This window comes from Balearica regulorum, chromosome 1 (assembly GCF_011004875.1).
Source record: "Balearica regulorum gibbericeps isolate bBalReg1 chromosome 1, bBalReg1.pri, whole genome shotgun sequence".
Taxonomy (NCBI): domain Eukaryota; kingdom Metazoa; phylum Chordata; class Aves; order Gruiformes; family Gruidae; genus Balearica; species Balearica regulorum.
In genome coordinates, this window is record NC_046184.1 from 83,281,495 (window position 1) to 83,298,829 (window position 17,335).

The window sequence follows — 17,335 nt, forward strand, 5'->3', positions numbered from 1 at the left end:
GTACTTCAGTGGCCTTTTATTTTTTTTTTTTAAATTGGTGCAATTACTCAAGATTTAGTGACTGCTTAAAATGTAGGTAAGACCTTCAGTAAGGCCCTACAAAAATATGTTTAATTACATTAGTAATAACAAGAATGCTCAAATACTAGATGTTTCATGAATATTGCTAAAACCTAAATACCACAACCAATTTGAGAGAAGCCAGCTCAGGAGTTTTTCTTGTTAAATTCAGCATGACTTGAGAAAAGTCTGCCAGAAAACCAGCAATTTAGCAGGCATCTTCAATGCATGGAGAAGGGTATGCTTTAAGTCTCCTGAAGTTACACTTTCTCATTGGGGAATACATCTATCTCTATCTCTATATCTATATAAATATCTACTTTATATATATTACACATACAGACAGACAGAAAGATATATCCTATTCATTTCAGACTCCTTCTTTGCCTTTACTTCTCTGTCTAGAATAAACAAACCAGTACTCCTCCCCACAGGCTGGCTGCACTGAGTTTGGGGGATTTTTTTTGTTGTTGTTTTTTTAACATGAGAATAACAGCAGTTTTTCAAATGAGTCTTTAGCTCAGAATGCTGATGCTGCATTCTGTAGGGTAAATCTGTGTTGATTTTTCATTTGCAAGTCAGCCAGCCAAACTGAAGGTACAGTTCACTTTTTAATCTGAAGCCCCAAAATCCTTCTGAAGAGACGTCGTGGTTTTACCCCAGCCGGCAGCTCAGGCCCAGGCAGCCGCTCGCTCACTCCCCACCCCCAGTGGGATGGGGGAGAGAATCGGAAGAGTGAAAGTGAGAAAACTCGTGGGTTGAGATCCAGACAGTTTAATAGGTAAAGCAAAAGCCGTGTGCACAAGCAAAGCAAGACAAGGAATTCATCCACCTCTTCCCATGGGCAGGCAGGTGTTCAGCCATCCCCAGGAAAGCAGGGCTCAATCACATGTAACGGTGACTTGGGAAGACAAACGTCATCACTCTGACCGTCCCCTCCTTCCTTCTTCTTCCCCCAGCTTTATATGCTGAGCATGACATCATATGGTAGGGGTATGGGTATCCCTTTGGTCAGTTGGGGTCAGCTGTCCTGACTGTGTCCCCTCCCAACTCCTTGTGCACCCCCCAGCCTCCTCGCTGGTGGGGTGGTGTGAGGAGCAGCAAAGGCCTTGGCTCTGTGTAAGCACTGCTCAGCAGGAATGAAAACATGTGTGTGTTATCAACACTGTTTTCAGCCCAAATCCAAAACATGGCCCCATACTAGTTACTGTGAAGAAAATTAACTCCATCCCAGCCAAACCCAGTACAAGAGCCCTCATGCTGTGCCAGTGGAACCTAACAGACTGCATCACATGCTTGGTCTCTTTCCACTGAAGATCTCTACACCTTTTCAACTTTCACTTATAAGCTCCTACTATGTTCCTGGCATCTCTGTCCATAATTAAATGAGGTGTTACCCGTCAGTGTCCATAGATGGAGAGGTGTCAGTATGTTGGTATTATCATATTGCTCATGAGCATTTTGTTCCACAGCTGCAGTCATGCGTGTGCTAAAGCTGTGGTACTTTACACCAAGAGCACATGTGCGAGCATATCTGTTGGTTACTCTTCTCAAGTTGCTAGACATTAATCACAGCCCTCCATGGAGGCACTGGACATCTAGTGCTGGTATAAGGCAATGTACCTGGGAAACTACAGCTGCCTTTAATTATGTTGTGGTGGGTTGACCCTGGCTGAGGGCCAGGTGCACACCAGAGCCACTCTATCACTCCCCTCCTTCTCTAGACAGGGGAGAAAAAGTACAACGAAAAAAACTTATGGGTCGAGATAAGGACAGGGAGAGATCATTCTCTAATTATTGTCACGAGAAAAACAGACTGAACTGAGAGAGGGAATTCATCTAATTTATTACTAAGCAAAACAGAGTAGAGGAATGAGAAATAAAACCAAATCTTAAAACACCTCCCCCACCCCTCCCATCTTCCCGGGCTCAACTTCACTCCCAGCTTCAACCCCTGCCCCCCCCAGCGGCACAGGGGGATGGGGAATGGGGGTTACGGTCAGTTCATCACACGTTGTTTCTGCCGCTTCCTCATCCTCAGGGGGAGGACTCCTCTCATCGTTCCCCTGCTCCAACGTGGGGTCCCTCTCACAAGAGACAGTCCTGCACGAACTTCTCCAACATGAGTCCTTCCCACAGGCTACAGTCCTTCATGAACTGCTCCAGTGTGGGTCCTTTCCACGGGGTGCAGACCTTCAGGAGCAGACTGCTCCAGCGTGGGTCCCCCTCAGGGTCACAAGTCCTGTCAGCAAACCTGCTCTGGCGTGGGCTCCTCTCTCCACGGATCCACCGGTCCTGCCAGGAGCTTGCTCCAGCACGGGCTTCCCACGGGGCACAGCCTCCTTCAGGTGCCTCCACCTGCTCCAGCGTGGGGTCCTCCACGGGCTGCAGGTGGAATCGCTACACCCCCTCATCCTCCCTCCATGGGCTGCGGGGGGACAGCCTGCTTCACCATGGTCTTCACCACGGGCTGCAGGGGGATCTCTGCTCCAGTGCCTGGAGCACCTCCTCCCCCTCCTTCTGCACTGACCTGGGTGTCTGCAGATGTTCTTACATCTTCTCACTCCTCTCTCTGGCTGCAAAAGCTCTAACTGTTTTTTCTCTTTCTTAAATATGTGATCACAGAGGCGCTGATTGGCTTGGCCTTGGCCAGCGGCGGGTCCGTCTTGGAGCCGGCTGGCATTGGCTCTATCAGACACAGGGGAAGCTTCTAGCAGCTTCTCACAGAAGCCATCCCTGTAGCTCCCCCACTACCAAAACCTTGCCACGCAAAACCAACACTTATGTGTATCATAGCAAAGATGAGCTAAAGGCTCTACATTTCAAAAGTCATGATGGACTTGTTTCTCTCTCATTGCTAATAAGGACTTTAATTCCAGTCTGTGCATTTTTTGTTAGCACCTTGGATTTTAATGTTACTTTTTTTTGGTTGTTTGTTTTTTTTTTCCTCCAAACACAGCTAACCCCATATTGCTAGCATAAAAGTACATAAAATTATAGTAAAACTCTGGGAACTTAGAATCTCCCCCTGACTGGCCCCAAAAGGGCCTTGAGGTCCCTTCTGCTATAAATTATTGCATAATTCTATGAAATGAGGTAAGAATTCAGCTTCTTATTGTGGAAAGCACAATATAGTAAACTTCAGGGGCATTTGAAGAAATCCTGCCTGAAATTGAATGATGGTGGGTAAAATGAAAATTTACTTAAGCAAGACTGTCTGTAAGCATGGATAAGTAGATTTTACACCTTTGCAAAACAGCAGTATGTAAGTATGAGAGTGCCTCAGCTGCTTTGCTCCACAGTCTGAGAATATGAGATTAGAGCTCCAGAGTTTAGAAAGGTGACTAATTTTTGAACTTTCTGAATATTAGCTTTTGCATCAGAAGTGTTTGATACTTTATTCAAAGAAAATGTTGGTTCGGTTACCTGTTGAACTGTCCAGCCCATCGTGTAGGTAGGACTCAGATGTCCTATCCAGGGGATGGGACAGGGCTGGAGGCAGGTACATCATTGACAGAGCTCAGGCAGAGGCTGAAGACCCAGAGAGGCTCAGGAGTAGAGGCTGGTGAGGACCCTTAAGGCCTATCAGAGCACCCAGGGCCCTGGCAATACCCAAGAGGAGGTAGATGATTTGCAAACAGGAGGTTTATTACATCCCAACTTCCATTGTCCTCTATGTTATTTTTTTTAATTTCCCTGTTTACACATTACTTGATTTCCTCACTGTTGCAACACAAGTGGCTGGACATATCTCAACAATGGTGCAAAGATTTGCCTTGCATTTGGCACTCTGATTTCAAAGACAGATGCTAACTACAGAGCTAGAGGAGTTATTACCTTTATTAGACTAAGGTGTTTTCAAAAGCTGAAACAAATGACATATCTGATTTCTTAAAAATCAATTCATTACATTATTTGGGTTTTTTTTTTTTCAAATACATGAATCTAATAAAGGCACTAAATCAGACTGTTTTTAGCATTTTTGATTTCTAGATCCAGAAATAGTGTGTGTCCATGACACTTGAATGCCCAAGCAATGTATTTACTGAGTGCACCCACAGGCATTAATTTCATCAGCCTTTAGCTTCAGTACCTCATCATCATACCTTTCAGGCAGTAACCATGGTTCCACGTTAAAGAACTTGCAATGTAAAGGGACAAAATATAGGTGGAAAGGCAGGCTATCATCTTCATTTCCTTGCATTGCAATGTCCTCTTATGGTCCAAGCCCCTTCCCTAGTTAAGAGCTTTCTTTCAGATCCCAAGGTTCAGCATCAGAAGAAGATAGGAGCCATCAGCTTATTAACCACAAGTGTTATGAGTCACTTCGTGCTTGGTCTGGTGTCTGTATACCCAGCAGCTGTGCAGATCAACTCTGAATAAGACGCCATCTAATAAATGCATTTTTCCCAGCCCTTAAGTGGCTTCTGTAAGTTGCAATTAGCCTGTAAGGAAAAAAAAAAACCCACAAACTTCAGAAAACACTAGAATATTGAAATCCAAATAACAAGTGCCTCTGCTCAGCAGCAGCTGCCTGAGGGGTATGTACAACAGCAGTGGGCTCCAACATACTCTTCAGCCCCCCCAGATGACATCTTTCCTGCACATCACGCAGTTCATGTGCACCGTGGTCATCCTCACGTGAGTACCCCTTGTCCCCTGCCCTTTCCTAGAGGCAGCTGCTGCCAACGTCTGTCTGTGGGAAGGCTCAGCACCCCCAAATCCACATGTGCTGACTTGCAGTCCTGTTGCATGACCTTCACACTGACACCTGGCAGTTTCCAAGTTCCCTGTTGGCATCAGACAAAGTCTTAGGGAGCACAGAACAGTGAAACGCAAATTTCTGTGCAAGTCTCATGAAATTATTTACATCACATGTTGTTTTATCAGTAAAATGAGTCTTCTGACAAAAAGCTCTGCCTCCTGTCCGACAATTTGGCTCAGAGCATCAACAAAGTTGCATTCTTCTTGCAGATCCACTTCTTTGAAGTCTGGCAGTTATCTGCTTGGATCATGTTTTTTCTTCTGTAAACAGCACAGTTCTTGTCAGTCTCAATCCTATTTATAGGTATCCTGGTGAGAAAACAAAATAAATGCAATGAGTTGTTTGCTTTAAATTCAGTACTGGATAAAAATATTGATAATATCCTGAGTGAAGGGTTTGGGTGACGCCCATTTGGTCACCCACTGAAGCACAGTTCCTCAACAGCTGTGCGTAGGTGGGATGGGCACCCACAGCAGAGGCTGCTAGCTGCTGAGGGATGGATGCCTAGGAACATTAGTGTAAGAATGATGAGAAAACCTCTGCATGCAGCCACGATGATAAATTGTAATGGGAAGGGGAGGGGAAGGACCCTTTAGCTGCACAGATCCTAGCACCCATGCTATGTGACAGGCATCATGTTCAATGGAGACAGTCAACACATGGTCTGTAAAGTGAGAGTTTGTTGATTTTAGTGGGAGAAGTGTGTATTAATATCCCTCTGCATTAATACATACATGAACTGAGTCTGTGGTTGGCCTTGCAGGCAGAAAACAAATCTGTTTCCAAAGGTGCCCAGCAGTAACCAGTTAACCTGAGCTGGCCATGAAATAGACCCTGAATAGGTGCCTGAGGCTGCAGGACTAGATCTGTGCTTTGGGAAATTAGCTTGGATTCAGAGTTGTATTTCCATGCAGACTACAATAATTTTGCTATTGCTGAAGACAGCCTCCCCCCACAAATCATCACCTGTTTTCTTTTACTCCAGGATCTTCAGCTGAAGTCCATTGTATCTTTATGTCTTCAATCTTTGTCCCAATCCAGATATATTTGGTATCTTTCTCTTTATTGTCTATAAATTCCTGTGAAACAAGTAGAAGCATGTTATCCAACAGCAGAGCTCTTCTGCTGTGCTCAGGTCACTGTCCTGTCTCACACACAGCTTTTCACGTAGTCCCTCACATGGAGAGCAAGGGTAGGGATCCAGCCAGGCAAAGCAGCCCATTACAACAGCCCATATCCACGTGACCCGCCACAGAGTTTTGATTCAGGCTGGAACTCAGGCTGACTAGCTTCCTGTCAGCTGTCAACAAAAGCCCCTCAGTGATGCTCTTCACCCTAATGAGCCAGCTTGCAAAGCCTGGTCTTTAAGGTAAAAGACCTGTTCCTCAAGGAATGATGAGTTTCTCAGAAGAGCCATTTGGTCATACCTTGGTATTCATTTTCCCAAAGGAAAATGAGAAGGAGGTTTGGCTCTTTGAATTCCCATTTAGTGGTTGAATCAGACCCCTCTTCCCAGAGCCAAGTAATGGAAATGGGTGGGAAGTCCTCAGCGTTTCCTCCTCCCAGTCAAAACTACTCTGACTTCCACACTTGCATCTCTTGTGCTTCTCCTCTTCAGCTTTACTCGGTTGACACTCCCAAAACAAGCTCCTGCCCATGGAGAGGCACATGCTCTGCACTTGATGGGGCTCTTGCTTGCCTGCATGTACACCTGACATCTGGGCCATGTTCACTGGGTGAGATGTTTGGCTGAGGCAGATGCCTGTTGCACAATTTTAGGGCTGCTGGAAGACTCACCATCTCAATTTCATCTTCAATGTCAAGAAGCTGGGATTTCCTGGCCAGACAGTTTCTCTCGCTGTCATGCCAGCTTACAGCGTCCTCAGAGAAGTAGTAACATCTGCTCCTGTGTAGTTGCCACCCAGGAGGACACAGCTCACATATTCCTGTGGGTGGAGAGAGGGAACCATTAGCTCATACTGTGACTTGTTCCAGTTGCCTTGTAGCATTTTACGTTCATGTGCCTGGCTGGTCCAAAAGCAGCCAGTGCCAACTCCCAAGCATGTCTTCTCTGAGTGTGGAGGGAGCTTTGAAGGCTCCAATCCCCTCCTCAGCTTCCCACTCCCTTGCCATGGTGTTATTCTGCACTCCCACTGCATAACATCGGGCTTTCCACCTCCCTGTGCACCTGCCTGGTGAAGAGCACCAGGAGGACCTAGAGAACTGCAGACACTTTTTGTCCTCCCACATGCAGCCCTTGTGAGGAGACACCGTGCGATGTGACGTGATGTGGAGTGTGTGGATTTGACATATGATGTGACCAGAAAACACCGGCATTTAGATGATGTCCAAACTATGTCCATGGAGCTGGGGAAGGAACTGTGTTAAATAAGGGGAACACTGCTATTCCCAGGTCTACTTTCCATTTCACGCAGAGCATCTGGGTGGAACGTCCCCCACATTTTCTGTCTTGGCTTCCTCTAATGTTTCAAAGTAACATCATTATAATCAATCTTTAGAAAAAACATTAATATTTGCCAACAAATAATTGATCCACAATAAAAAGACTGGGAAGATCTTCCCCTGCCTGATCCTTGCAAAAGGATGGGAAAGCTAAATTGCCTTCCACTCTGCAAACAATTATTGTCTGGAAAGTGTTCTTCAGGACAAGGGGAGGATCTACCATATATGGCATTTCTGACAGCATTTCCTGGCAGAAAAAAATGTAAAGAAAGTACTGGAAACTGTTTATACTGAAAGAGAAGCAAAACTATTGTCATTAAAATGTTTAGGTTAGATCTGGTCATCACTTCTATGCAGGAACACCATGGCCCCTGGGTAGTACCAGTGAGTTCCCATAAGCCACTGGGTGCCATAGAAATGGGAACAGAGACAACAGAAGTGTGCATACAACACATCCTCTTTGCTGTGAAAGGACTAACTTTCCTCACGCCGTCCGTCTTCACACAGTTCCTCCACAAGCCATTTCAGGGGCACAGCCAAGACCGTCTTCTCTGAAGAAATATGATTGCCGGTGTTATTTAGATAGTGAGGCAAACTTTCTGATTTTCCTGCTCTGTCCTTCGAAACTTGAACAAAACAAAACAAAACAAGATATTATGGTTAACAACGGGGTCAAGGAAAGGTAGTCTTTGTATCCAGTGTTATATTGTGAATGCGAGGATATGTGTGTGTGGTGTGTGTACACTGGGGGGGTATACACACTCAATTGTGAGCATACTTAGTGAGTATAACTGTCTGGCAAAGGGTGTAGCTGCTGAATAATATGGACAGTACAGGAAAAGAAAATAAGTTTGTCATTTTTGATAGTTGGATATATAAAGAATACACAATATTTTGGTGAGATTTTAGGGAAGGTTGGGAGGTCCATGGTTTTTCTGAAGTTTTTCAAAACTGTTTTCTCTTAGGAAATTAATATCTTCTCTGAAACAACTCTTTTATAACTGGAGCATGCTGTGGATTATATTACTGGTACTAGGGAAGTCTGATTAAATGAAGTGATTTGAAGTCTGATTTTTATTTTATTTGTTCAATCCTACAAAGTAATTAAGTGAAATGGCCTCAAGGTAGCATCACGGATGCAACTTTTAACTTGTAAGTCACGAAGACCAAATGTTTTGACTGTCATAATGGTTTGAAATCTGCTTCTACAGCCTTTCAGCATCACTGATGACAAGGTAGATTGTAGCAATTCCCCTTCATCTGTGCTATATATGATAAATGACAGGTAGCAAATGTTCCCTTTGGAACATTACATTTATTTTCCTGTATTTGTGTATAACTTGGCACCTTTAATGTGACACTAAGGGAATTTTTCTTTTGTCATCACTCTGCTTGTGAGGTTTAGCCGTGTCTGCAACGAAGAGATGAAGCAGATGGTAGGATCTACTCACATTGCTTGGCTAGTACAGCTATGATGCCTAGCAGGACGAGCACAAGGACTCCCAGGGCCAGGGCCGCGTAGAACCAGGCTGAGCGCCTGTGTCGACAACCTGAAGGGAGGCAGGAAGAAGAGCAGCTTAAGGTCTTTGCACTATTAAAATTAACACTGCCTTTATGTATGCTAGTTTCATACGTGGAAACAACAGAGAAATCATCTGCCTGACATCAGTCTTCTCTTTGAAGTATGAAGGGACATTTTACTTAGTAAAAATTTGCATCCATTTGGCATACATGAAAGTGAAATAGAAAGATTTTTTTTTTCAGATAAATTAAATTATTTTCAATCAATCATTCCATCAAAAATTCTCTCTTTCTCCTTTGAGTTAGTTTTTTCAAGCATTGCATCCTCCCACCTACCCACCCACACCCTGAAAGACCTTGCAGAGCAATTCAGGGGAAGTATCAGGGACGGTCTGTGATGCGTTCCTCCTCTCTGGTCACGGTCTCCTGTGTTAACATGCCTATCACGTGGCTGCAAGCTAACTTACCTGAATGCACAGAAAAGACAAAAAAATCCCATACCAACACCATAGCACAGTGAAGTATACATATGACCAAGCATCCCTCCAGCCGTTTGGCATTCATCAGCTTGTGAGAGTGAAACAGTCAGGAAGAGGCAGGACCTGAGGAAATTTGGGGTCAAGGTGTTTCCACAAGCCACAGAGTCACACTTTCATCACTGCCATTTTCCTGACCTTGCATGTGTGAGATGAGCAACCGCACCGTTCTCTGGCTGCCTGAGATGTATTTTGTAATGTTCCCTTACAGCTCGCAGAGTTCTGTGGGCCTGACGTTGTCTGGCACGTGTCCTTCAGTACTTGTACAGAGAGGGTGGCAATCATCAGTGCACTAACTGCACACAGAGAGCTGGGTGTTACACTACGTCCAAAGCCAAATGTGTGCCTGTGGCTGTTCCTGCAGAGGCACTTACTGGACCGAAAAATGTGGAATCTTACTTTCCTTTGCTAAATTTTTAATGTAGGCATTTTTAAAAATTATTTTTAAAATCTCTTGCAGTATTATTTTTAGAAGGAAAGTGTATAATCTGAGAACTCAGCCAAAAAAAAAAAAAAAAAAAGATAAATCAGTTCTTTATTAAGAGATTGCATGTAAAGACTTTTGATAACAGGTTTTACTGTTGGGTAATAGGAAAGACTAAATCTATAATTAGTAACCAACAACCAAACAAAATAGCACACTACCAGAAGAGGAAGTCTCTGATCTGCTGCTCCCTTTGGGTTTCGGCTTCACGCGCAGCTCAGCATATGTGATCAAGTTTCCTGTAAGGAGTAGGGAAACGCTGACATTTGTGGTTGTGCAAGCCATGAAGTGGAGAAACAATAAAGAATTACATAGATGACTGAGTCTGTATAAAAAGGGGCATGTGTTTCCAGAGCTGCTAGTTCAGCTCTTTTCTTTTTTTCTTTTTTTTTTAAGAAACAACAGGCAAGATGATGACTTATCATTTCCTGCTGCTGTCAGGAAGTAACTAAAAGCCTCCTCCATAATCTTTGCTTGAACTACGTGGGTCCTGTGTGTCTGGACCAGGAGGCAGACAGACAGACGGATGGGTAAGACCTGGGTACTATCTGTAGCAAACATCCTATTTGTTGCTAAGCCATCTCAGGAGGTATCACAGGGGCTTAAGGGGCATCAGAGCTGTGACCGCTTCGTGGAGTAGGGAGACCTCAAAGGGAAAACTGCCACTCAGAGAAATGCTTCTGCAGCAAGGCGGTTCTTGGGGGCATTCCTGACTTGTGAATGTTTCTGCCAGGATATTAGGTGATGCCTGTAATAGCAGAGGAATGGACCTGATGGTTGAAGACATCCCTTTCCAGATGCACATTGCCAAAACAAAACAAAGAAGCCATTAAACTAGCATGGTGTGAATTAGATGCACATGGATTCTTTCTGAACACATTTTTGATTTTGTTTTAGCTGGGTATTTTGTAGAGCTACTGGCTAGGTTTATGGAAGATATTTGGACCTTTGGTAGGCTGATCTTCTTTCCATAAATGGTGAGATTTTTATCAATCTGAATCAATAATAAGCTTCTGTGCTACAGCCTTAGTTTGTGATCATTGGGGCTTTTAAAAAGAAGTAAGCAATTTGTGTTGTGTAAAATCTCACTCATCAGGGGAAAACTTGGCAGAAGAAGAGATTCTTATTAGGCTAAAATGAGGTAGCATTTGATATGAGAATTGGTAAGGTGCGGAGAGGTTTTACAGTAAGAAAAATACTGAGGACCTGATTGGCAAATAAGGTTTATTCATGCAGGTAAGATGTTCTATGCTTTAGAGAACCTGACCTAATACACTTTGCTGTTTGCATTGTTACAATTTTTTAGTTCAACAAACTACAGAAAAATTGTAAATTATATTTAACTGTATAGATAAGTCACTGTTCTCAAAAAGAAATGCTCATAAGTGTTTTTCTTCTTAGAAGGTAAATATTTTCAAAGAACAGTCAGAGCTTTTAAACTTTTAAATGCACTAGCCTTATAAAGGGACACAACTCTTCTAAAATAGGTACTTAAGAAAATCTGCTACTATTGCTAAGTATTTTCTCTCTCAAATAAATATCCATTTGTTTAAAGAATATCTCTCAGACTGTATGGAAAAAAAAATAGTATCTGCACAAACCTCGAAGAGTCAGGCTTTACAGCCATGGGGCTCTTGCAATCTACTGGATGCCAGGTTGAGCGTGAGCCCACAGTGCACCCTCGTCATCAGCGGGGCTGTGTTAGGAGAGCCCTGGCCTGCAGAGCAGGGGAAGTTCCCGTGCTGTTCCACTTGCTGCAGCTGCAGCCACACCTGGAACGTTGTGTCCAGATGTGGGCCGCCCTGCTCAGGGGGGGAATGGGGAAAGCTGGTGAGGGTCTGGCAGAAGGTGGACCTGGTCAGCACCTGGAGGGACCGAGGAGGCTAAGGAGGGGAATAAATTATTCTTTAGTAAACTAGGAAGTGAAAACTGTCTGAGCCTTTCATTAGAAAATGGATTTCCAGGCTATATTTATCCTTGCTTGTATTTTTGGAAGACTTTTCTACTTTTGAACATCTGTTTTGAAACGCATGCTCCACAGTAGCATCTGCTCGCCCAGCAAAGCATGTGCACAGACAGTACCACCTACTAACTCCTCCTCAACATGCTCTGCTTGAGCATCCAAGAATCACCTCGTCCTTGTAACGCAAAGCACGTGACTGGCAGCTGAAGTCCAACTGATTGTGCAACAACCATGTTGACTGTCCCATTGGAACAGGATCACAACAAATCCATTTCAATCACTTTTCTGGGTGCAGCCTCCCAAACTTACAGCTGCAGACATTTTGTATTGCTATGTTGTGTTAAATGTTATTTAACACTGTTAGTGCATTCTGTCAAGTTCAAAGTTCATCCCAATAGTTTTCAATGAGTAAGCTTTCCTTTTCATTACATTGCAAACTTACACATTCTTTGCAACTGTCCCACCAGCGATTTTTATATCTTTTTATACTTTGAGATAAGAACAGTATTTGGGAGAACTTCAACAAACTCTGCATAATTTGGCCAAACCAAGTCCCTTTCTCATGGATAAGGAAAAGCTAAAAAAAAAAGAAAAAAAAAAAAAAAAAAAGAGGTGGGCACTGGATTTGTAAAGGGACTTTCATTCTCAAATCCAAATTTTACATATTTAAAACACCTACTCAACTACTAGAGAACCTTGGCAGAAGTTCAGCTCCCCACGTGTTTACCTCTCATGTGCTCTAGATCTTGACAGCAGCTATATTTTAGCAGGGCAAATTAGCTATGCCCCCCCGACTCATGTTTTTTAGTATCTACTCCAAAAAATTGCATCTAATGGTCTGAAACTTGCACAAAATGCAGCCAGGAGGTGGTGGACACGTTCCGTTTCCCCACAGTCTAGTGATTTGAAGTCTTGCCTAAAGTCTGGGAATCTACCACTCAGAGCATTCATCTGCCAAATTTGCAGCGGTGATTAAACCCAGCTCTCCCTCCCCTGGGGTGAGAGTTTTAACCATGCAGTGCTTCCCCTCATGCCCATCTTGAAGCTGCTTCTTTTTCTGCAAAATAGTCAGACATCCCTGGCCAAGAGCAAGACTGGCATAAAATCTGGCAAAGGGTACTAGCCAGCCTCCAGCGGACATTTCAGTATGTCACAGAGTTGGGATAGAGCCAAAGGGAGAGCTCGCGATCCTTGCCACAGAGAGTCCCATCGCCTTTGGGCTGAGACCCTCACTTTGAGAATCAGCTTCGAATTCCTGCTCCAAACTGGAGGAAGCACTGAAACCTCTGCACGTAGAGTGGGACATGCTGTATGTGTGTTTGGTATGCGGAAGCTGTCCTGTCCGAAGCAACCTTGAGCCCAGTCCGTGTAGGAGACAGCTCTATCTGGCTTGCAGGGAAGCATCTAACTCCCAGAAACGGCTGGCTGAGCAGCACCTTGTGTTCTTGCTCTATCCTACTAGCTACGTTGGGCAGTTCCTAGCTCGCCATGCTGGGATCCCAGATTGTCCTCCTTTAGCTGTCAAGAATCGCAGGGCACCTCAGCAGGGGTCCACTCTGCAGTGGGGAACCTTAACACTAATCATTGCTTTACTTATGCTGAGCTAAAATCTGTTTTGTGAACATCGCTCAACATGCCTGTCACCTTTCAGGATTTTTTTCCTGAATTTTCTACCAAGCTTTTAAAAATCACAGAACTAATTCTGTGGAAAAAAACGCATTTTCTCCCATTCTTCCTATGGTAAAAGTAACTCTTTTCTTTTTGGAGAACTTCTTGTAATAAAAGAACACTCACCAGCTGGATAAGTACGTGTGAATTTCGGTAAAAGCGTTAAAACTTCAAGGAAGGAACAAGCACCTGAAATTGTTCATTTGAATTTTTAAAGCATGATAATATGGCTCAAGTTCTTGTCTATTTTAATAGCAATACACCCCATGTTAATATATGTTAATGATGAAGACAGAAATAATTGTCACCAGGGAGATATTTCTAGCATGTTCTATACTGATATGAGGTCCAATGTTGCTTAACACTATTTGGTGCTTTTTCCATTTGTTTCAAAGTAAGTAGAAAAATAATTGCTAATAAAATCTGAAAGTAACCAGTTAACCAAACAATAAATAAAGGCAGCCATAATGACAGCCCAGTAAGTTCAAGCCCAGTCAAGCAAAACATGTTCGAGTGTAACCAGATATAAGGACGGGGAAAAGGTGATACTGGGAGTTATAAACAGTGAACAAAAGATTATTTAAGAGATTTTTATCTCTGTATAACTGAGACAGCATAACTGAGACTTAGAGTAATACTGGTTATATCTCTAGTAACCAGGTTTTTTAAAGGAGATGGAGACACTGGAGAATGAACAGAAAAACATCCAAAAAATAATTTAAGTTCTTCAGAAAGTTAGAGGGAAAGATTTAAAGGCAAAAGGACACTGAGGAATTACTTGATTAGTGTGGCCAGTAACTTCATGTGAGAAAATATTGAGTGCTAAAATCTATTTGACAAAGGTTTAACAAGAACCATCTAGATGTTAACAAGAACTTCCATTCGAAATTAAAGCCTGGCCTATTCAAATTCAAGTTTTTCCTTTATACAGCATGATCAAGGGACATTTTTTTGAAGTCTTCAAAACAAGATTTGATGTCTGTCTCCCTCTGCAAATAAATGATATCACCTTAGAAACTGGGTAAAATTCTAGGCAAACCCTCTGTGCTTTGCGTTGTACAGGTTACAGTAGTACAACCAACATCCATGGATGCATGAACAAACAGTCTAAGGTAGTATTTTTTGTTAGATATATAACAGAGTAAACTCATTTTTTTTTTTTAGATACAGGTCTCGTAAAAATATAAAAAAATAATTTTTCCCATCTTTTAAGTACATGCATTCAGAGCACCATCATCACTATTAATCTACATTGTAAGCAGAACATCTTCAAAAATGTTCGTTACCCGTTGTTTCCTTAAGTAATTAAATACATTAATTACTAATGAACCTTGAAAGCATGAAAATATCATCTTAGTCTGACCACAAGCATTTCCTATTTGCTCATAGCGAGAAGTTGTCATTCATATTAGCTGTGATCCAGAATTTTGACAAAATGCTTTCATGAATGAATTACATTTTTTCCATGTAGTGGAAATTTTATTTCTTAAAAAAAATTGGTTTAAATAATTTCCTTACCCTGAATATTGACTTAATCCTTTGTCTTTTGTTACCAATATGTAAAGTGATCACAGATTGAGAATGTGGTTCTGGGAAATCAATACTGGAAAATTAAAGAGGAAGAGCAGGAGGGTTTTAGGAGTCATTCGGTACTTTCTTCAGTGACAGTGACTGCACTTTCGACTGCCACTAGTTTTCTGATTGACTAGTTAATTTACTACGCCTTTTCCATGAAGACATTGTAAAATGCATTGATCTGATTTTTGGACTAGGTCGTAATTTGGTGGAGCATATTCTAACAGGTTTTTGATCATGATGTTCATATGTTAAAAAAAACCTATGCTCATTATTCAAAAATGAACATTTTTTGTTTCTCATTCTGTTATTTAAAACAAGGGGCCAGAACTGAGACACTACTCCATAGTGATACTGACTTAGGAGTAGCTTTGGTGGTTTGTATCTCGTGAGGATCTCTTCCACCATTTGCAACATTTCACCCTTCCCATAACTTCTTCATTCAACATTTTCTAGCATTCTTCTAGTATTAACCAGTGACAATTTTGAAAATGAAAGAGAGAGAGAGAGAGAGAGAGAGAAAGAGCACACAAGAAAAAATAGTGTACGCCCAAGAGCCGAGTAGATGTTTTACCTGAAACCGATGTCCGAGAAGGAATCTGTGGTCTTTCCCTCGGTAGCATTGCCACGTCCACATATGTGATATCACCTGCCATTGATGAGCAAGTCCCTCTGAGTTATGGAAAGAGCTGGTTTAATACAGTGGGTTGCATCCTGTATTAGCTTTGCCAGCCTCCAGAAGTATACATACACTGTGATATGACTCTGAGGAAGGCTGAAAAACAGATAGAAGGAAGGAAGTTACTTCTGTCAATACAGCTTCAAAGCCTATTTTCAGCCACCATTCTGTCTCTTCTTGTGTGATCTCTTGCCCTTCAGAATACAGGAGAAAATGAAGACTAAAAAACCATTCTTTTTATTAATATTTTAAAAAATATTTTTGGCCAAAGCAGAGCAAAATTTCAAAGGAATACCCAAAAATGGACTGGCACAGGTACAAAAGCTTTGCTGGTTCTCATGAGAATAGCTAAAGCAGTACGATCTGTGTTGTGGATGCATTATGCTCATGTGCATGATCTTACAAAGCCTATTCACCTAAAAGGAAGATAAGCAAGATATATATCAGTATAAAATGTTTTGGGGTTAATGTAACTGCAACAATAGTTAAAGCTATAAAAATGTGACTCAAATTCTAACCTGCTCCGTCCACCAAGTACTATAATCATTTAACAACTAAATTCAGATTATATTAATGATGCATTAAATTTAACTCAAAATAAAATTAAAAGTTATATGATCAATGCCTTTTAAAAGAACGTTTCAACACTTTACTGTAACAGTAGTTACAAGGACCAGAGCTGCTGTTCCTAAGTTGCTTGAGCTATCCCTGGCTTCACCCAGCAACTCCACAGGCAGAAAGCCTGAGTTGTCTTTAACGCCTTGTTCATGACCCATGTGTTTCCTACAGCATATTTTGATGACAGTGTTTTTGTCATCTATTTTGGGGGAAAAAAACCAACCAAACAAACACAAAAAAACCCCCACACCACCAAAAGCCCCACAGATTTTAGTTGAAACTTAAAGCCCTTCTAAACCCTAAAAATATATTTCAGAACACACAGACATGAAGTCCTGTGCATGCAGTCCTGACGTTTCCTGCTAAGAGCTACGCTATTGCTTTTGTGCTTTATTCCCACTTAGAAAATTCCTTCTGAGTTTGACACATACAGGCTTTACAAACCTACATGGGTCAATTGAAAAGAATGTTTCTATTCTGTGCTATAGCCTATTCACCTTTTCTGTTACATTCAGTGTGACCTACAATACTCTAGATTAAAATGAAAAAAAGTTTATTTTTGTGATTTTCTATTACTGATCTTTTCCCTTCCTACTTTCAACGTTGGTAACAGTGTTAAGTGCAGAAACAAATAGGTTTAAGGAAAAAAATGAACCTTTGATAGTCATGGAACAGATTACTCAGAAGTGCTGCTCAGGTACAGTCTGTATGCAACATATCTAAATCATTGTTGCTCTATCATCAGCCACAAAGTGATCAGTATGCAGATGTGGATACTGTTAACTGGATACTGATAAGGTTTGTTTCATGACAACCTACATACCAGCCATATGACTGGTCCTAACCCAAACCAAAACTTTTCTCCTCTGATTGAATCACTTTCCATTGTTTCCTTCTGAACTTATCATCCTTTACAGCAGGATATTTAGGCTCTGAAAAAAAAAAAAAAAAAAAGACCCCCACAAAAACTCAACCCCAAACCAAACCCCACTTTCCTTATTTG

At 42.1% G+C, this 17,335-nt stretch overlaps 1 protein-coding gene across 1 annotated transcript; it reads right to left on the bottom strand.

Annotated features, from left to right (window-relative positions):
- Positions 1-3,604: 3,604 nt before the first annotated feature.
- LOC104636761 (killer cell lectin-like receptor subfamily F member 1) lies at positions 3,605-15,759 on the bottom strand. Its single transcript, XM_075761743.1, has 7 exons — positions 15,610-15,759; positions 9,991-10,068; positions 8,740-8,838; positions 7,777-7,914; positions 6,623-6,771; positions 5,792-5,904; positions 3,605-5,133 (listed from the first exon to the last, which is right to left on the bottom strand). Exons 1-7 carry the CDS (start codon positions 15,689-15,691, stop codon positions 5,001-5,003), a joined length of 792 nt encoding a protein of 263 aa, XP_075617858.1. The 5' UTR covers positions 15,692-15,759; the 3' UTR covers positions 3,605-5,000.
- Positions 15,760-17,335: the final 1,576 nt, after the last annotated feature.